Raw genomic sequence first — 20,140 nt, forward strand, 5'->3', positions numbered from 1 at the left:
TATAGCACCATATAAAAGATTGACAATGTCATCAAGTTTATTACACAATTTCCAACCTATCAGAAAGACAAACAAATCTAGTCACTGCGAGCAGGAGGGGCAGCGCCTCGCTGGGTGGTTAATCGGGGTTTGCTCTGCACTTTTCCCCACTATTCAGAAAGAAACTAAAAATTTGTGTTATTAAGTAAAAAACAACTCTCCCGCTGTGTGCTCCCCTGGCACTCACCCTCTTAGCCGGCGCCTCATGGTACTTTATACATTTTTTTTTTTTTTTGGTGATTTCTCTTTAAAAAGACCTCCAGAGCCAGGTTTCTTCACGTCCAGCCACAGTTCAGAGGAAGATGCCACCCAGCCAGCAGCCCTGTGGGCTGGGCACCCTGCCCTGGAAGTCACCCTGTGTCCTTGGCTCGCCCCCACCCTCTTAGCCACTCCTTCAAAGCCGTTGCCCTCAGGCCTGGAGCCCGGCACACAGGCTCCGCTGGAGGGGACGCGTGCTGGCGCAAGTGCCGTGTGCTGAGGGTCACGCTGCCTCTGTGGCCCAAGCACTGCTGCTGGAAGGGCGCAGTGCCATGGAGACTTCTGCCCCAGCTCAGAACTGCAGTTCTGCGCCACTGCCATCTGCGTGCTGCTCGGCCCAGCCCCCTCAAGCACCACCCAGGCCCCGAAACACCCCCGGCAAGGGGAACATGGCTCCCTGCCACCCCCTACCCAGCTTGCGACCGTTGGGCAGAGCCAGGGTGCCATCGTGCACAGATCAGCTGTGCCGCATCGGGTGTGGAGCTTTCCTTCCCCTGGTTACCAAAGGGCAGTGGGAGAACGCAGAACTGGAGATGGGAAAGGGACAGTCCCAGGCACCAGCCAGCACCCACTACCACCCAGGAGGGACACGCAGCCCCCTGAGGCCAGCTGGGCAGGCAGGCAGCTCCAGCCCACCCTGGCACCAGCTTGTTGGGGCTCTGCCTCCATCGCTTCCTCTAAAACAAGGAAGGCTCTGCAGGGAGGCCTCTGCTGGGTGCCCAAGAGCCAGAGCTGTTGTGTGAGCCAGCGGCTGTGAGCCGGCAGGGGAGGGAGGGCAAAAGGAGGCGGTAAGCCCCGGCCCAGCTCCAGCCCCCGTAGGGGACGGGATTCTCCAAGCACGCTGCCCAGAGCAGCCAGGCAGACCGGAGAGGGCGAGGAAGGCAGCAGGGAGCAGAGGGCATCAACTGCATGCTCTCTCCTTCAGAGGAAAGGAAAGCGTGAGTACGGAGCGGTGTCCTGCAGGCTGGAGCAGCCCGCGATGGGACTGCTGGGGCGATGAAGACAGAAGCCTGCCCTGGCAAGGTGAGAAGATGGTGCGCAGCAGAAGACCCCATGCTGCTTCCAGCGCGCCTAGCCGAGACATCGGGTCAGGAGCTGCGCGCCCCACGCCCCCGCACTGAGCACATATAGGGGGGATCCGTCCCCTTCCAACCACCCCAGGAGGGCAATAGGGAGGAAAGGGCTCACAAACCTCCCTCCATGGAAAAAAAGCACCATTTCTCTTTGGGTCCGAGTATCCATGGAGTAGAGTGGTAGCTGGGCCCAGTGGCCGAGGCACAGGCGTTCCCTGGCTCCACGGCTTCCAGCCTCTCCCCAGGAAGCAGAAGCAGCAGTGAGGGCGGGCAAGGGCTCAGGCCCCAAGGCCACGAGGTGTCAACGCAAGTCCCATTGGGGGCACAGCCTGGCTTTCCTTGGGCGCCCGGAGAGAGCTGGGGGTGGCAGGGAAGGGGTGGGGGTGGAGCGGCATCAGTTGTGTAGTCCTGGTCGAGGTGAGGAGATACGAGTCCATTAAAAACCACTTACTGCCAAACTCCTGTAGGGACAGAGGAGAGGAACAGTGAGAGCAGCACCAGGCAGCCCCAGCCCCGCACTGCTGTGCCCAGCTGGAAGCAAAGTCTTTCCCCGTCACCTTGCCCCTCTAACACCCTTCCTGCTAGTTCGGTACAGCCAGGCAGGGAACGCTGGAGATCCCACACCCCCTTGCCATTCCCCAGCTGGTCCATAGGGAAGGGAAGCTGGTGTCTCGGGCATGAAACCAATAGCGCTTGGTGGCCAGTGTTTGCCTCAGGGGTGTCCCCAGGCCAGCAGCCAGAGCGTGCGGCACAGGTGGGTAAACATCCCAGTGCCAGCTCACCTGTCTCAGTGGTGCCGGTCCCGCTCTCTGTCCCTGTCCCGATGTCGATCGTGCTCCCGATTCCGCTCCTGGAAATAGTCCTCGTGCCGATCCTCACTGTGGAGCAGGTCCCGGTGCCGCCGGCTGCTCTCGCGGGACCGGCTGGGAGAGCGCTCCCGAGATCGGTGTCTTTTCCTGGAGAACAGAAGGAAAGCTTTCAGGCCCTTCCAGGCAGGATCTCGCTGCCCGCCCCTCCCACACCCCAGGGATGGAGGGGACAGGACTGCCAGGTGAACCGTGCCCTTCACCCATCCTCTATCAGACGACAGACTGAGACCAAAGCCCCAAGCCAAGGTACAATTCAGTCATCTCCAAACGGCTCCAAGTCCCAGAGCCCTGCCCCGGCTCCCCCGGTCACCTGAGGACATGGTACCTGGAGGAGCTGCTGCTGGCGCCTGTGCTGTAAGACTTGGCTTCGATCCCATGCAGACAGTCTTTGAGGGAAGAGAGGAGGACGCGGCACCGCTCATCGTTCGCAACACGGGACTGCTTGATGACGGCAATGGCCGTGAGAAGGGTCTCGATGGCGTCACTGTAATCGCCTGGGGAGACAGAGGAGGTCTGAGGGATGCAGATTAGCCAGGAGGGCAGCGCAGAGGGCATCAGGGAAGCAATGGCTGGTACCTGCACTGGCTCCGGACACTGCCTTAGAAATGGCACTGCTGGAAATTGCCCGGTTCCTGTTCATGATCTCCTCAAACTCCACCTCGCTCACGGGGGGAGGTGGTGGGCCAAGCTCTCGGCTGCACAAAACACGGCACACATTGGGGGTGGGGGGTGAGTCAGCGTGCAGGGCAGCACAGCCCTCCTCCTGCCAGCACCCAGGTACCCAGTGCCCCCCAGCTGCTCCCAGGCAGCGACACAGCTTCCCTCCACGCCCAGCTCACCTGCTGTGGTTGTAGGGGGCCATGGCCTTGCCGTAGGTATCTGGTGGAGGACCCAGGGCTGCATTGGGTGGGGGGAAGAAGGCGGGGTTGAGGTGCAGGGCAGGGGGAACAGCCCCTGGTGGGGGCACGGCCAAGTGGGGGGGCAGTCGAGGTGGTGGGGGCATGAGATGCTGATAGTGGATGCCGGGCGGAGGCGGGGGGACGCCAAAGCCAGAGGAGAGGGGTGGAGGGGGCGGCATTGGCGGTGGGGGCAGCCCCATGAGGGGCAGGGCAGCTGGGGGGCGGTTGAAGAAAGGCAGGACAGACGGGGGTTTCTCCATGCGCGTGGGCGGCAGGGCATTCTCCGTTGGCGTGGCGCGACCATCCACCGAGTCCACAGAGTCCCGGGAGTGGGCCCTCGGCGGCACGCCTGCAAGCGGCACAGGAGAGAGAAAGAGCCATGAGCACCCAGGCAGAGTGAGGAGGGTCTGCAGGCCTTGGAGACCTCCTCTTCTTCCCCACCCACAGCGAACGGAACCCACAGCCCGCACGCACTAGGTCCGATCTCAGCAGAGCTCAAGGTGCCCAAAGAAAGATCCAGCCAGCCAAACGTAGCCTCCGCTTCCGTATGCCTCAAGCATGCTCTTCCACATGCTCTCCAGCAAAGATACGGTCACCTGCACGGCGTCCCAGTGACGCTCGCTCCTGGCCAGCAGGACTCTGCAGTAGTTGCAGAGTGAGTTACACGGACAGAAGCCAAAAAGCCACAAGAAGTGGCGAGAGATCCCAGTGGAGAAGTCTCTGCGTCCTGTGGCCCGAAGCCCGAGTCCCAGAAGATATCAAACGACCCAGAGAGCCTGCGACCCGCTCACGGGAGTTGGTTCAAAAAGGCCTGAGCATGAAGGAGCACAAGGGGACAGAACCCAAGTGCCAACAGTGCTGCAGCTTCTGGAGGAAGGAAAACTCAATGCCTCTCTGTACTCAAAGAGACTGATAGAAGCCCCCTGCTGTGTCCAAAAGAGGCTTTGAGGGTAAGCCAGGAGAGGTATAAGGGAGGGCATTTCCCCTGCCTGAGCACCTCGGGAAAGCTGGTGGCTCCCAGCTAGGCCTTGCCTCTCTGATCGGGCCTGTCCTGGCACGTGTAGTAGGGACACGTGCAGAGCCAAGCAGAGCACCAGACAAACATTCAGGCACCTGTGCTCCCGCCAGGCAGACAGGGCTGCCGAGTCTGTGGCAAGGGTTTGCGCGAGCTCAGCCGTGCCGAAGGCAAGGTCCCTTCGGGCAGACCAAACCTTGGCCTCCCCACATCCTGCAGGGTGAGGGGCAGGAAAGGGGGAACATCCCCTGCTCCACTGAAACACAGCAACAGCAAGGTCTTACAGCACACGACGCTGCTAAGCAGCGGATCAATGCATGCGCTGGAGGACTCGGTGCCTAGCTGGAGCTGAAAGGGAGGGCATGAAGGACAGCTACCCCACTGAAGCTTGGCCAGGGCATTTAGAAAGAAGGGCTTTCCTTTAATGAAATGGGCCATGGGATCTACAATGACCACAGCTGGCCAAGACCTCCTCATACACATTCCTGATAAGATAGTCTCTCCAGCTCCACAGAGCCCCCCAGCATGGGGCTGGAGTGTCACATCACTGCGAAGTGAGGCAAGGACCACCTATTGCCACTGTAGAAAGCCCACGGCCAGGCCCCAGCTGGAATACTGCGTCCAGTGTTGGGCACCTTACCTCCACAGGGATGGACAAATTCTGGAGGAGATCCAGAGAAGAGCTATTAATAGATATGGAGGGTCTTAGCTATGTTGATAGGCTGAAGAGCTTAAGCCCATTCAGTTTGGAGAGGAGGAGGAGGAGGCTACGAGGGATCTTCGCAGTGTGTGAGCACCTAAAAGGGGATCATAAAGACTCGGGTCAGGATCTAATCAGACTCAGCAGCAATAGGAAATAACCCACAGAGACTCCTGGTAGTGTCCCCCCACCCCAAGGTCTCAGTGGATTCGGCCTGATAGCTCTGCTCGGGATCTCCAGGGCCCACGGGAGCTGGCCGCACAGCGCAGAGGTCCCTCCCCACCCGTGGCGTGCCTTCACATCACTTACGTTTGCGAGCCTGCGCCTCAAACTGTGACAGGTTCTGCCGTGTTGCCAGCCTCACCTCCACCTTGTCCCCATTCAGGACTTTGCCAGGAAGCAGCTCCAGCAGCTTGTGGACCGAGTTCTCAGAGGCGACTACCACCTCTGCGTACCTGCAAGAAAGGCCAGCGGTGAGCAGACAACAGCAGGCTTTGAGCAGTTCAGCCACCCACATGATCCCTTATCAAATCCTAAAGTCTCTGCCTGTCCTTGTTGTGCCCCACTGGCAGGGAGCATCCACCACCACCTCCTGCTGCCTTTCCTGGCAGCTGAACCCAGCCTGGCATTTACAAGTCTCCTGACAGTTCCCTCCTCACTTTTCAGGCACTTGCATAGCTTGCACAAATCCTGTGGGGGTCTCTGCTTCACCATCCCACCTCTGGCATCACCCGCACCAGCCAGGAAAAGCACTGCCTGCCTCCTCACTCCCCCAGGCCTTCACCCAAAGCACTGGACATGGCTACGAGGGCCTGGCTCTCCACTTCCTCCATGTTCCCCTCAGCTCTCACCCTTTGGACTGGCCATTGGCTCGGTTCTCTGCAAATTTCAGCTCCACTACATCGTAGACACCCACCGAACGGATGGTCTGGATCAGCTGCTGGTCAGTCGTCCACTGAGGGGAACAGAGGAGAGGCCAGCGTCAGCTCACACAGCCCTTCGCTGGGCCTTGGCACCCCCCTCCCCACCCCAGCTGGGGCCAGTCTCAGCACTCGGACAGCTAGACAGCGGACTTGAGCACAGGTGCTCTTAGAGGCCACAAAGCCCTTACAGGGAAGTCAAGATCAGCCTGGAATCTGAAGCAGGCCCCAGCCGCGACTATGAGAGGTCTCTGTCCATAGCACAAGATAGAACTTTCCCAGAACTGTCCCCATATTCAAAAACAGAGTAACCAGCCCAGGGCAGAGAAAGGGACTTGACCACGCATCCCCAGCAGAAACGCCAAGGGATAGCCAGGCTGGTGCAGCAGCCAGTGCAAGGGAGACGCTAGAGCCCTGCAAGGTTACAAAGGCAGCCCAGAGCGATCAGATCACAGCCACCGGCCACTTGTGCCAGACTCAATCTGAGGCCTCACAGGGCTTTGAATCCCTTTTCCCTTAGGATCACAAGGTCAAGCCCAACTCATGACCCAGCTCGGGGCGCTGGGTCAGTGTGGGCTGAGAAGAAACAGGACCTCCAAGGAGCCCTGAAGTCCCCATCAAGAGAACAGGGGTTTCTCTGGAAGAACCTCATCTCTGTATGCACCACAGGAGACCTGAACCGCCTGTGGAGGTGGTCTGAAGGCACCCTCCGCAGCAAAGCACAGGCAGGCAGCAAGGGAGTTCCAAGCCACCATCCCACTCACCCAGGAGAAGCTGCCCACATAGACGGCAGCCCTCTTGTTGCGCAGTCCGCTGTAGGTATACAGGATGGCAGGAGATTTATTGTTGGGCTTGGGGGATGGCTCCTGACGGATCTCCGGAGGTGCCTCTGAGCTGCTGGAGCGGCTTTCGGAGGGCTGCGAGCTGGCTGCTAGCACGTCATCATACAGGTCCATCTGGTCGGCATTACTGAACTCAGAGTCCTGGGAGAGAAGAAACTGTCAGCATCTCTACAAAAGGGAGATCCTGGGGGTGAAACTGCCACTCAGAAAGGGATCACTGGGCTGTTAAGAGCACATTAGGGGCTCCAGAGATATACCCCATTCTGCTCTGCTGAAGTCCTCCAACACACCCCAGGGCACTGAACACCTTGTGGAATGCAACTCTCTGGCCCCTCCTGGGGTTGCACATCCAGAAGGCTCCAGCCATGCCCAGGGCCACCACCAAGACAGGGTGCAGAATTAACCTGCTCAGCCTCGGGGGTTCCACAACATGCAGAGGAGAAAACACTGGTTTGTTCCTGTGAGCACAGGACACGTGCAGGGGTCAGGGACAGGACGGGAAGGACAGTCGCCTCATGAATCCATGAAACAGCATCCATACAAAACAGCAAGAGCCACCACCAAGGGCAGAAGAGAATTTGGCTGGACTTACTGAGGCCAACAGGGCAGCTCAGCATACGGTGCTCAACACCCTGAAAGTTCATCTCCTAAAGTGCACTGGGCTGAGATGCTCCCACAGAGAGATGCTGTAGCAGCTCGGGACACGTGAAAGGCAGGAGGGTAGGGTCACTCCAGCCATACGTCCTGACCCTACAGGTGCCCACAGGGAGCCTTGACACAGCACCAACAGTTAACTTGCATTTTACACCAAATAACACAGGAAACACTTAAAAATAATCTCAAATGCTGTTTTGCTGCAGGCTGCCCTTCACTGTCAGGGGCCACAGAGTAACTGTGCATTAGGTTAGGAAGCCGCCCCTTCACAGCGTACGGTCGTCCCAATTCTGTGTGTGTTTCACCAGCTGTCAAAGCTTCGATTGTGACATGTTTTCATTCACTCCTCAGCTTGGGTGCTCCTGAATCTGCTCCCGTCCCCATTTAAACCAAAGGGACGAGTACTGCATGCGACCATGGATACCTTCCTTCTAAAAGCCTCAGCACACCAGGCCCACATTCAGCATAGCCCAGTTCCTCCTTTTAGGACTGAATTCATTTGTCTCAGGCCTACTTACAGTTAGTAGAAGGTGGTAAACCACTGCTATGAATGAAGCTACAGCAAACAAATCCATCTCCTTTTATCTTTCACAAGCAAATTCCTCTTGTCCAGAGCCCTGGCCCCTCCCCTCGGTCCTCCTCTGAACACTGCCTTTTTTTTGACAGTGCATCCTCTTTCAGCACTTCGTTATTTCAGAGGCAACTCCATCCGCTTCCTCTCTGGCCCAATAAATGCCGCTCAGCACTGAACTGCTTTTCCCTGCTGCTCCACTGCCCTGCAAAAACACACAGTGCCCCAGGCTTATGACAACCCCTCACTTGTGGAATCTACTATCTACTATAGCGTTTGCTCTTCCTCCCGGCTGACGCGGAAATCCCTTTCATTTGCATTTGTGCTGAGTTAGCAGCTCTCTCGTGCTGTCTCTCTTCATCCAAGTCCAGCTGCCTGGCTCTCCAACTGGCTGAGTGTTAACACAAGTCCCACAACAACGGGATCAAAGTCTCCTTTCCCCAGCAAGGAGAGAAGCGGGATTATCCCAAAGAAGCAGCAATGGGCTCTGCTTTGCAGTGCTTGACATAATCCATGAGTATTTTTACATGTAAGAAGGTGGAAAAAGAGAGGAATATTCCAAAATACAAAGCCTCACTGTGGCTTTGCATCACTGGCAATCTGTACTGACTTTCAAAGATCTTGCTCGATTTTCTCCCTCCAACTTCAGCTACAAGCATTTTGCTCTATTCCACCGCCTCCTCTGTTTAGCTCCATCACATGCCACACCCCCCAACGGAACGGAGGACTCGCACATCAGGATGTGAGCTGTTCTGAGCAATAGGGCAAGACTCAACTTGCTACTCTAAATGGCAACCAGGAAAAACCTTACCTTTTATAAACGCACGAGGGCAAAAGTTCAATGGTGGAAAACACCTCTGCAGGTCAAATGCCCTAGACGAACTTTTCGCTCCTTGGCAGGCACATACTTTACAAGTCCAACTTGGGAGTTATGCATCCATCCTCAAACCCTACCAGTCAAGCTTTCCTGTCACCTCAGAAACATGGGCATAGCCTCATTTATTTTCAGTGCGATCACAATCCCATTCCTTTTTAGGCCAGCTGAGCTCTCTTCAGGGTAAGAGTTGTATACAATGTCCTTACACACACGTTTATACACATACTCTTTACTCTCCTCAGCAGTGCAGCCTTTCACAAAATGAACCAGCCAACAAGGCAGCTTCTTAGCTGCAAACTCAAGTGTCCTAGATCTGCCTTCCAATTCCCACTCCTATTCTAGGCTATATTTAATCTGGAGCATACAGTGAGTGCCGTGTTTACTATGTATTTTCATACTAATTGCTTACACAAATTCAACATACACGGCCTATCATTTCATACGATGAATTACTAGATTAGTATTCGTCCCAGAGGAGCGAGGCATGGGCCTGATCCAGTACAAAGAACAGAGACCCTGCCCCAGTAACCTGGGAAACCTAAATGATCCAGGTCTTCAACGGAGGGCCAGGGAAATATGAGGCCTGTGTAATTCTGGATGAAGGACACCAATCACCCAGGTAAGCACATTCCTTAGTTGGTCTTCTGCAGACAACACAGAAGAGCTTTGCCAGAACCTTCTGAAAGCACTCACTTCCCCAGAGCTCCCAGGGAAGCCTTTTTGACTGCCCTTCAGCATCACATGAGCTACCTCCATCCAGCGGGTGCTTTGCAGAAGATATCATTTTCAGCAGGGTCTTTAGAAATTTGCAGTTGACACGCAAGGACAACACATCCACTCTATGTTTAAGACGTTCAAGGCAGCGTAGATGACATCTTCTACTAGAGAGATCATGAGGTAGTTAAATCCCCTACGGTCTGAAGGTCGGGGAATTACACACGTACAACACATCACTTCATGAGTGCATGGGAGAGAAGAGAAATGGCGCTCAGCACACAACTTCCAAAGGGTCACAGACACAGTAAAGGAAATTATTTTTTCCCAGACATCCTCAAGCCCCTTCTTGACAGCAACAGTCATTTCCAAGTCACATTTTAACTTTTTGCATTCAGCTATTTCAGCTGCGGAGCTGATAAAAGGTTACAAGAATTTCAACAGGGAGAAGTATTTTTGTACTCATTCTCAAAACAGCTCAACTGTTTGCTTAATGTGCCTCCCACACTCCTACCCCTACCAGTTGCCTTTGGACAAGGCCCAAGACTGGAAAATTTCAGCCTGAAAGGTAAGTTTCAAAAACTTGAGGAGAACGAAAATATAGGACTAGAACAGAAAGCATTTGGAAGCCTTCAGTTATGCCACTTAGCTGCTGTTTCAGTTTATAAGTTTCCAGAGATCCTCCAGGCTCTGTTCATTTTTGACCCTATGCTTTAAAAACCAGCACCCTCATGGGAAGATGATGTAGAAGTACTCACAGTCCATTTTGCTGGTTTCTGCCCCATCATCTACTGCAGCACCGAATTTGCAGACCATCACTTGAAACGCATGGCAGCAAGATGCTTTCTGCATTACCTATCTACCTGCTAGCTAACATCTTCCCTGCAATTCAAAACCCAACTCGGTGAACACATCACTTGCTCTGAATCCTCATTCAGCACTTTGCAAGGTGCACACGGATTAAATGGTGCACTTTCAGCTTTAATTATCATGTGCTACGGACTTGGGAACCACGCTTGAATTTCTGGTGTGCCACGGGAATCGCAGGGCAGAAGTGGTGCCTTCCCAAAGCACTTTGATCCCATGTGCTGCAGCTTATAGGACCCCCGGCTATAGCACCCACCGGTGCACATAGGTACCTCCCTGGGTTTCTTCCTGCCTCCGCACCTGATGCCTTACAGCTTGAGGCATGCTAGATGCTGGAGTTGATGGGCCTTGATAACCACTTCCAGCTTTAAGAGCCCTCTATCTATTTGGCTCTGTCAAAGATCTTCTGTGTCCTGTCCCCCAAATTCACCAGTTAAATCTTTCCACATTATTTCCTGCTGTGTTGTACACAGTCAAGCTTGCTCTGCCTGCTGCTCTGTCCTTCTTCTCAACACTGCTTAGAAATCTTCACGGAGTAAAGAAGTTAAGACTTGACCAAGACAAGACCAGACCCGTCAAAAGATCCTCTCAGCTTCTCAGCAGACATATCCCCCTCAACTCAATCCACTGCGCTTATCACCCTTCCTTCTTCACGCCTTCCAGCACATGAGCCTTCTCTGCCAAGCCAGCCTGAATGCACAGGCAGGACAGGCAGCATTTGACCATCTAAGTGGAAAACCAGCAGTGTGACAGTAATTTTCCTTTTAAGCCCTCCCACCTGTTTGCTCTTCATCAGTTACCCTCCAAGACGTTCAGAGACTTTCCAGATCACACCTGCCGACGCCACATTTCTCCTTCTGCAGATGAAGATATATTATTTATTTTCCTCCAGCTCTTTCACTGTTTTCCTTTGGCATTTAAGGTAATTGTCATAAATGATGGTTGCTGGTTATTTTGCGTTTAATGTATTTCTAAATTCCAGCCCAGCAACCTCCACATGTTTCCTTTTTCCAGACCTTCCATCTTTATTCCTTCAACTGTTTAACTCTACCTTCTGCCTCCCAAGTCCAGGTATACTTTCCTGATTCTGACTGTTAAAAGCTTTTTGCAAGGCAACATGCAAATTAAGACTATTTCTAACCCAAAATAGTTCAATCCGGTCGCATTGTAGTCTTAGATTGTGTAACACATGGGGGATCTGACTTCGAAGAGTTTTGCAGAACCACCCAGGTCTGAAGGGAGAAGTATTTCAGAGCTTGAGGATACTTGTGCAGGGCAGCCTGCAGCTATAGGCAGCGCAAACACTGCGTATTTATTTTGCAACTCACTTTTGCAGTGAGATTTCCATTATTCTGGCAACGTTAGGACCAGATTTGACTTTGCCCTTCTCTAATGTAATTGCTTTCAGTGGGGAACTCCTGCTTCTTCCCAGACAGCTGAAAGCATCTCTCAGTTCTCTCTCATCTCTGAGGCAATTAACACGCTTTTCTGATGTTTCACTTTTCCCTGAATGTTTAACTTAAGGCATATTCTCTCTTGATAACCTCCCGCCTTTCAGAACAAAGGATTTATTGCCCTCGACTCCTCTTCAGCCCTCTGGGAGCTCTAGCCAACTGGCAATTCCTTCTTGTGCTTTGCTTCTAGTTCTTGCAGCTTGCCATCCAGTAAGGACCAACTTTCCTCCATGGTCTTTCCATGGCAGTTTTCAATCTTCCAAGATGTGCAGGCACACCCACTCTCCTCAGTTGTCCAGATCTCTGAACTCTCTAAAATCTGCTTCTCTAGAGGCTGCGCACACACATTCTCCACCATTTCTTTCGGCAGGTCTCTGGCAGTCTCGGCCCCCGGCACCTGAGGCAGATGACCTGCAACCAGCAGCTCTCCGACCATCTTGAGTTACCGTGCAGGTCTCCACGCAGCGCTTCCCCAGAGAGCTCACCACCCAGCATGCACATCTGCAGGCCCGCAAGGTTCAGTGCTTTCAAACTCCCTTGCTACGCAGTCCTCTCACAGATATTCGGTGCAGCTCTCTTCTAGTCTAGACGTCTTATTTCTCCAGCCACAGCAGGTCACGACTATCCACTTTGATCCCCAGTCACCAACAGCTCGGTAAATGTTTTGGTGGAAACCCTGCCTCCTTCTCAACCCTCCCAACTGCCTGAATATTTTGTAACCATCCATGTATTGAATCCCCTGCAAAACCTATAGAAACCACATTTTATTCATGGCTCAAAATCACAGCTGCCGTGATTTGATGACAGTCCCAGTCCTTAGTTTCCCAGAGGGACTCTTCAATGCTGTCCCACTGTATTCCTCCCACACAAGCCACTTCTTCTGCCTGTGCTCAATAAGTACACACACACTAACACCAACCGCTTTAAGCGTCTTGCCAGTGAGCTGGCCAACTCTGGTTAACGTGCTCTTCCCCCCAAAAAAGGGTGAGCTGCTCAAGCAGCTGCCCGCCCTCCCTCTCCCCCCCCCCACCACAGTGGTCCCAGCACGGGGCGGCGCCATGGCCTGGTGCCCCGCTCACCTGATTGAACTCTTCGTCGGCGTAGATATCAATCAGATCCACTCCCTCGGACATATTTCCAGAGACAGGACCGAGAACCCAGGAGGGGACCGGGGCGAGGCAGGAAGACCAAAGGTGCACTGCAGCGGGCGACGGAGGGGAGGGGGATCACCTTAGCGCTGGAAACCTCCTGCGCGCCCCCCCCCCCCCGCATCCCCTTGCCCCACCGCCACTACCAATAGGGTTTTAGGCTTTTTCTCCCGGCAGGCACCAGCCGCGCCGTGCCCAGGGCCAACACCAACTCCTCCTCTCCTAGAGAAGCCCGTGCCCGGGGACAGCACACCCCCTAGCCACGGGTCGCCCCTGGGGGGCCAGCTCATCCCAACCCCCTAGCCAAGATCCAGTCCCTGGGGCCAACGTCACCCCAATCCCCCAAATCAAGACCAAGCCCCGGGGGCAACATCACCCTATTTCCTTCATCCTGAGGGCAGCGTGACCCCCTCCCCCAAGCCCAGATTCGTCCCCTGGGGCCATCTCACCCCCCCCTTGTTTCAACACCGAGAGTGATAAGCACACCAGCCCCCCCACCCTACATCCCCAATAATCCCCCCCCAAAACCCCCGCTCTGGACCCATCCCCGGGAAGCGGATCGTACCCCCCCCGGTGGGGGCACCCAACGCCCGCCCCCCAGCCCGGACCCCTCTCCGCGGACAGCACCCCCCCCCCCCGGGGGAGGGAGGGGGCCACCACCTCCTCCCGGCCCCGGACTAACCCCGTCCCGGCGGACAGTGACCCGCTCCCCCGAAACACCCCCCGGGGAGCAGTCCTCAAACCGCCCCGGGACAGCGCTACCGCCCCCCGGCCCCCCGCCCCGCCCCTGCCCCAACGGCGGGGGGAGGGGAAGGAAGCGGCCGGTCGCGCCCTACCTCCCCTCCCGTCCCCGGCGGCGGCGGCGGCGGCGGCGGCGGCGGCGGCCGGGCCCCCCCCCGCCTCGGCCCTGACGCGGCCCCGCCCCGCCCCGCCCGTTACCGCGCGCGGCCCCGCCTGGCGAGCAGGCCCCAGCGCGCGCGCGCGCCGCCCGCGCTCACCACTGCCACTGCCACTGCCTCCGCCGCCGCCGCCGCCGCCGCCGCCGCCGCCGCGCCACCGCCGCCGCCCCGCCCCTTCCGGCGGCGGCCCCGCCCCTTCCGGCCCTCCCGCCCGGCCGCCCCCCCCCGTAGCTCGCGTCGACGCGCGCCGCCGGGCCATAGAGCTGGGCTGCCCCGCTTCGCAGAGCGGCTCCGCGGGGCGGCGGCGGCCAGGCGGGATGCTGAGAGCCATGGCCGTGGCCAGGGTGACGGTGACCTGGGGGTGGCCTGGGGCAGGGCTGGGCTGGGCTTGGGAGGTGAGGGGCGGTGACCTTGTGGGAGCAGCTGGGGGGCAGCTGAGAGGGATGGAGCCAGAGGGATCGAGGAGGGTCCGGGGCCAGCAGGGCCTGGGGAACCTGGGGGGGCCGTGTCTGGGCTGGGGGGGCAGCAGGGTCTGAGGAGCCGTGTCTGGGCTGGGGGGCCTGGGGGGGCCGTGTCTGGGCTGGGGGGGGGACAGCAGGGCCTGGGGGGCTGTGTCTGGGCTGAGGGGGCAGCAGGGTCTGAGGAGCCGTGTCTGGGCTGGGGGGCCTGGGGGGGCCGTGTCTGGGCTGAGGGGGGCAGCAGGGTCTGAGGAGCTGTGTCTGGGCTGGGGGGGGCAGCAGGGCCCGGGGGGCCGTGTCTGGGTTGGGGGGGGACAGCAGGGCCCGGGGGGCCGTGTCTGGGCTGGGGGGGGACAGCAGGGCCCGGGGGGCCATGTCTGGGCTGGGGGGGGGACAGCAGGGCCTGGGGGGCTGTGTCTGGGCTGAGGGGGCAGCAGGGTCTGAGGAGCCGTGTCTGGGCTGGGGGGCCTGGGGGGGCTGTGTCTGGGCTGGGGGGGGCAGCAGGGTCTGAGGAGCCGTGTCTGGGCTGGGGGGCCTGGGGGGGCCGTGTCTGGGCTGGGGGGGCAGCAGGGTCTGAGGAGCCATGTCTGGGCTGGGGGGCCTGGGGGGCCGTGTCTGGGCTGGGGGGGCAACAGGGTCTGAGGAGCCGTGTCTGGGCTGGGGGGCCTGGGGGGGCTGTGTCTGGGCTGGGGGGGCAGCAAGGTCTGAGGGGCCGTGTCTGGGCTGCGGGGGGCAGCAGGGTCTGAGGAGCTGTGTCTGGGCTGGGGGGCCTGGGGGGGGGCCTTGTCTGGGCTGGGGGGGGCAGCAGGGTCTGAGGAGCTGTGTCTGGGCTGGGGGGGGCAGCAGGGCCCGGGGGGCCGTGTCTGGGTTGGGGGGGGACAGCAGGGCCCGGGGGGCCGTGTCTGGGTTGGGGGGGGGACAGCAGGGCCCGGGGGGCCGTGTCTGGGCTGGGGGGGCAGCAGGGTCTGAGGAGCCATGTCTGGGCTGGGGGGCCTGGGGGGCTGTGTCTGGGCTGGGGGGGCAGCAGGGTCTGAGGAGCTGTGTCTGGGCTGGGGGGCCTGGGGGGGCTGTGTCTGGGCTGGGGGGGCAGCAAGGTCTGAGGAGCTGTGTCTGGGCTGGGGGGCCTGGGGGGGCCGTGTCTGGGCTGAGGGGGGCAGCAGGGTCTGAGGAGCCATGTCTGGGCTGGGGGGCCTGGGGGGGCCGTGTCTGGGCTGCGGGGGGCAGCAGGGTCTGAGGAGCTGTGTCTGGGCTGGGGGGCCTGGGGGGGGGCCTTGTCTGGGCTGGGGGGGGCAGCAGGGCCCGGGGGGCCGTGTCTGGGCTGGGGGGCGACAGCAGGGCCCGGGGGGCCGTGTCTGGGCTGGGGGGGGGACAGCAGGGCCTGGGGGGCTGTGTCTGGGCTGAGGGGGCAGCAGGGTCTGAGGAGCCGTGTCTGGGCTGGGGGGGCCTGGGGGGGCTGTGTCTGGGCTGGGGGGGGCAGCAGGGTCTGAGGAGCCGTGTCTGGGCTGGGGGGCCTGGGGGGGCCGTGTCTGGGCTGGGGGGGCAGCAGGGTCTGAGGAGCCATGTCTGGGCTGGGGGGCCTGGGGGGCTGTGTCTGGGCTGGGGGGGCAGCAGGGTCTGAGGAGCCGTGTCTGGGCTGGGGGGCCTGGGGGGGCTGTGTCTGGGCTGGGGGGGCAGCAGGGTCTGAGGAGCTGTGTCTGGGCTGGGGGGCCCGGGGGGCCGTGTCTGGGCTGCGGGGGGCAGCAGGGTCTGAGGAGCCATGTCTGGGCTGGGGGGCCTGGGGGGGCCGTGTCTGGGCTGCGGGGGGCAGCAGGGTCTGAGGAGCTGTGTCTGGGCTGGGGGGCCTGGGGGGGGGCCTTGTCTGGGCTGGGGGGGGCAGCAGGGTCTGAGGAGCTGTGTCTGGGCTGGGGGGGGGCAGCAGGGCCCGGGGGGCCGTGTCTGGGTTGGGGGGGGACAGCAGGGCCCGGGGGGCCGTGTCTGGGCTGGGGGGGGACAGCAGGGCCCGGGGGGCCGTGTCTGGGCTGGGGGGGGACAGCAGGGCCCGGGGGGCCGTGTCTGGGCTGGGGGGGCAGCAGGGCCCGGGGGGCTGTGCCTGGGTTGGGGGGGGACAGCAGGGTCTGAGGAGCTGTGTCTGGGCTGGAGGGTCTGGGGGGGCTTTGTCAGCGCTGGGGGGGGGGACAGCAGGGCCTGGGGAGCCGTGTCTGGGCTGGGGGGGGCAGCAGGGCCTGGGGAGCTGTGTCTGGGTTGGGGGGGCAGCAGGGCTTGGGGGGGCCGTGTCTGGCCTGGGGGGCCTGGGGGTGCCGTGCCTGGGCTGAGGGGGCAGCAGGTCCTGGGGGGGCCTTGTCTGGGCTGGGGAGTCTCCCTGACTCCACTGCATGAGGGCAGACAGGCCTGAAGTCTGCTGCACGTCAGGGTATGACGCTTGCGCTGTCTGTGTCCCCTCCAGCAGCTCTGCTCGCTGTCCGGACGGGTGCTCTGCCGGCCTGTTTTGGGGCACGTGTCTGTGCAGTGCGGCTATCGCGGAGACTCCCCCACGGACTCGGGGAAGGACATCCTAGAGATCCCCTTACCACCCTGGCAGGAGCGCCCCGATGAGCCGCTGGAGACCAAGCGAGCCCGACTGCTGTATGAGAGCAGGAAGAGGGGCATGCTGGAGAACTGCATTCTGCTCAGGTGAGGTGCCGGGTGCTTGTCCTCCCACCGGAGCTGCAGCACGCACGCCCTGAGCCCCGTTCCCTCCCAGCTTTTCAGCAAGCCTCTTGCAGCTTCATCTGCCTCCCCTGCGTCAGGACGTCTGGGTTGCTATGCCCTGACAGTGCTCGTTTGTCCGCTGCAGATGGGAGTAGGCAGGGATGGAGCATAGTTTGCAGAAGAGACAGTGCCAACACTAGCCACACCAGAGAGATCAGGGAGGAAGTGAGAAAGGCTGGCCAAGAGGTAGCTGCCGTATAGTTCAGCTCCCTAAAGAAGTTACAGGTTTTTAATTAACAGGGAAGAGCTGGAGGTGCACTAGTGCACAGCCATAATCTAAAACCTAATGAGATGCAACATTGCTAAGGGGATGGAAAGCAAGTATCTGAGGCTCTGCTTGTGAGCAGTCAGGTGAACCGCTGTGAGAGCATCACCTGTACAGGTCTGCGGTGCAGTGATTAGCACTGCTGCAGGGTAGGATGGGACAGAACTAGAGGCCGCCTGAGGCAGGAGATGTCTAGAGGAAGCTCCTCCTAGCGGTAGATCGAGTCAAATTCCTTTGGGAAGGATGTATGCTAGATCTGGGATATAGGAATAGGGCAGGGGAGGGGAGTGTCTCGCCTTCTGTGTCACGAGTACCAAAGGAGCAGTGTGAGATTGAAGGCAGTGATAAAAGGAATTTTTTCCCGTGCTCTCCGAGGCTGGAGGTAGCTCTTTGAGCTCAGAACCTCACAGAAAGTGAGCACCGCTGAAAGCTTCTGGGTTCCAGCAGGGGTTTAGTGAAGTTCATTAGCCAGTTCAGCAGGGCTAAGGCCTCTTGGACTGCAGGACTAAAGAAGTGGTTAATGGCTGGAGAGCAGGCTAGGACTTAAGGCAGAAGACAGGTCACCTTGGATTCAGCTCCTCTATGTCTTCTTGCAGCATTTAGAGAGCTGGGCACCAGGCAGTGTCAGGATCAGCGTGCCAGCCCGGCTCTTCCTGCAGTCACCCTTGCTCATGTTCATATATCTTCTCTCCTCCAGCCTCTTTGCAAAGGAGAACCTGAATCGCATGAGTGAACGGCAGCTGAACCTCTATGACCGGCTCATCAATGAGCCCAGCAATGACTGGGACATTTACTACTGGGCAATAGGTACAGTGCAGCCGTCTGTTGCCCTCCTGGCTCTGACTGCAATCTCCTGCCCTGATTTGAGGTTCAGGGCAAGAGACGAGGCCAGGATCGCTCTGGGGTGCAAAACATTGGGCTTGGCATGGCTGGCGTCATGCTGAATGCTTTGGGAGAGGGTAGAGCCAACCATTGTCGTGCTGCCCCTTTTTTTACTGCAGAAGCGAAACCCACGCCAGCTGTGTTTGAGAACGACGTCATGGCCATGCTGAAGGAGTTTGCCAAGAACAAGAACAGGGAGCAGAGGCTGCGGCAGCCAGATCTGGAGTATCTCTTTGAGTCACCCCGCTGATGGCAGGGCTGCCTTCTGCCTCCTCATCTCTTGGAGCTGTGCAGGGCCACCAGGGTCTCTGTGGCAACCTCAGTGCTGCTGTGCTGCCCTCCCCTGTGGCCCTTCTCCTCTGGCGGTGGCTGCTCTCTTGGACTCTCAGGGCACAGCAAATAAAGCTATGGCTGCTAGTCCCAGTGCTTGTGCTTTCTGGCCAGGCTGCTCCCATCCTGCTCTGTTGTGCGGGGAGGCGTCTGCTTTCTGCTGGCACTGGGAATGAGGACTTGGAGGACGCAGTAGCAGTTCATGAGTTTGCTGCAGCAGATGCCAGCTCACCGCTGGCTGTGACAATTACAGTCCCTTGGCCGTTCCTTCTAAACCCTCCTCTAGGGGTCTTGGGGAGGTGAGCCCTCAGCAGGAAGTTGGAAGTGAGGTGAGGCAAAACCTGTGCTGGCCAGATGACCCAGCAGACCCTCGCCTTGACCCCAGTATGAGGTCAAGGGGACTGGTGCGCGTCCCAGCTGTGCAGCCCTGCCCCAGCATAGAGCTGTCTGCTGGAGCTGCTGGTTGTGAGCCTGTGGCATGTCCTCGGGGAAGGTGGCAGCTCCTGGACTGCTGCCAGCCTTGGCCTCTTCCTTTTCCACTCCCCCAGCTTCTCCTGAGGCAGCTGTAGCTGAGCGCAGTGCCCTTTGCTGGGGAGGAAGGGGAGTGCGCACCCAGCCTGTGCTGTCAGCATGGTCGGGGTTCTCAGTCCTCAGAGAACCAGCAGGAAGAGTGCGAAAAACACCTCCACGCAACCATCTTGAGGATGTAACTGCAGATCTATGGGATGTAGTGAACAGGGGCAGCAAATAGCCCCAGATAATCGGTCTTCTGCTGCCCTCTGCCACAGAGATGCTCTGGCAGTTTCTTCTACTGCTGGTGGTGAATGGCTCTCACATGGAGCATCGCCTGGCAGTGCTGACCCAGAGGGAGGTGTCTCCTGTACCTCCTCGCAAGCTTTCCTAATCACCCAGGCCTGTGCGTGGGCCCTCTCCAGTGAGGTCTCTGCTCAGCGTCCTTGATTCTGTACTGGCCGTAGGGTCTGGTGCTGGTGTCCCACTTTGTGGACACATGAACACTTTGTGGGTTGTCCCAGCTGGGCTAGCAGACCCAGGCCGTGGAGACAGTCCCTGTCCAGCAAGCATGGCCCTGTGCATCACTGTGCGCTGGTTGCCGCATTGCCATCCCAGTCTGCGCTTTCCTCCATGGTTGTCTGCTGGCCACCGCCGTCTCCGGGTCCTCAGGGCAGGTAGGGAGGGCACTGGGCTGCCATGTCCTCCCCCAGGCAGCCCTGGTCCTGCAGATGCCATGCAGGCCTGCTCTGATGGTGCTGGGTCAGGGCATGGCTGGAGCATGGGGCAAGGCAGCCCGTCTGTCCATCCATGCCTGTGCTGAGCTGCGCTCCCACTGTAGTCTCAGCCCCAGGGCTCCTCACCACTCACCGTGGAGCACCTGGTGCTAGTGCTGGCTCCCCTCTGCGAAGGCAAGTGCAGGGGGCAGCGAGGACCTCTCGCGTTTCTATGCTACGGACCTCTCCAGGACCCCCCGCGGGGCCGTGCTGGGGCACGGGGCGCTTTGCAGATGCTCACGGTCTCACCCAGCGGGATAACGACCTTCCTCTCGGTGTCCTCGGTGCGCCCCGACCCCGGCCAGCCCTGGCTCACAGGGGTCGCCCCCCAGCTCCTCCTTGGCTGTGCGGGGCCGGGCCTGGCCGCTGCTC

The 20,140-nt window shown here is 59.0% G+C and overlaps 2 protein-coding genes across 6 annotated transcripts; one reads left to right on the top strand and one right to left on the bottom strand.

Moving 5' to 3' along the window:
- Positions 1–12: 12 nt before the first annotated feature.
- On the bottom strand, positions 13–13,955 carry CPSF7 (cleavage and polyadenylation specific factor 7). Of its 2 annotated transcripts, none has more exons than XM_068944241.1 (10): positions 13,899–13,955; positions 12,832–12,950; positions 6,538–6,756; positions 5,705–5,808; positions 5,163–5,308; positions 3,079–3,487; positions 2,816–2,934; positions 2,565–2,733; positions 2,153–2,326; positions 13–1,831 (listed from the first exon to the last, which is right to left on the bottom strand). In XM_068944241.1, the coding sequence occupies exons 2-9, from the start codon at positions 12,883–12,885 to the stop codon at positions 2,158–2,160; spliced, it is 1,389 nt and encodes a 462-aa protein (XP_068800342.1). In that variant the 5' UTR covers positions 12,886–12,950; positions 13,899–13,955; the 3' UTR covers positions 13–1,831; positions 2,153–2,157. The 2 variants fall into 2 exon arrangements, with proteins under 2 accessions (XP_068800342.1, XP_068800341.1); XM_068944240.1 differs by lacking the exon at positions 13,899–13,955 and adding an exon at positions 13,737–13,770.
- Positions 13,956–13,975: 20 nt separating this feature from the next.
- Positions 13,976–18,569, top strand: SDHAF2 (succinate dehydrogenase complex assembly factor 2). Of its 4 annotated transcripts, none has more exons than XM_068944244.1 (4): positions 13,976–14,143; positions 16,701–16,927; positions 17,968–18,077; positions 18,272–18,569. In XM_068944244.1, exons 1-4 carry the CDS (start codon positions 14,117–14,119, stop codon positions 18,400–18,402), a joined length of 495 nt encoding a protein of 164 aa, XP_068800345.1. In that variant the 5' UTR covers positions 13,976–14,116; the 3' UTR covers positions 18,403–18,569. The 4 variants fall into 4 exon arrangements, with proteins under 4 accessions (XP_068800345.1, XP_068800343.1, XP_068800344.1 ...); XM_068944242.1 differs by having other exon boundaries at positions 13,978–14,149; XM_068944243.1 differs by having other exon boundaries at positions 13,980–14,149; positions 16,704–16,927.
- The last annotated feature ends 1,571 nt before the right edge of the window (positions 18,570–20,140 follow it).

The sequence above is a fragment of the Struthio camelus genome, chromosome 5 (assembly GCF_040807025.1).
Source record: "Struthio camelus isolate bStrCam1 chromosome 5, bStrCam1.hap1, whole genome shotgun sequence".
NCBI lineage: Eukaryota > Metazoa > Chordata > Aves > Struthioniformes > Struthionidae > Struthio > Struthio camelus.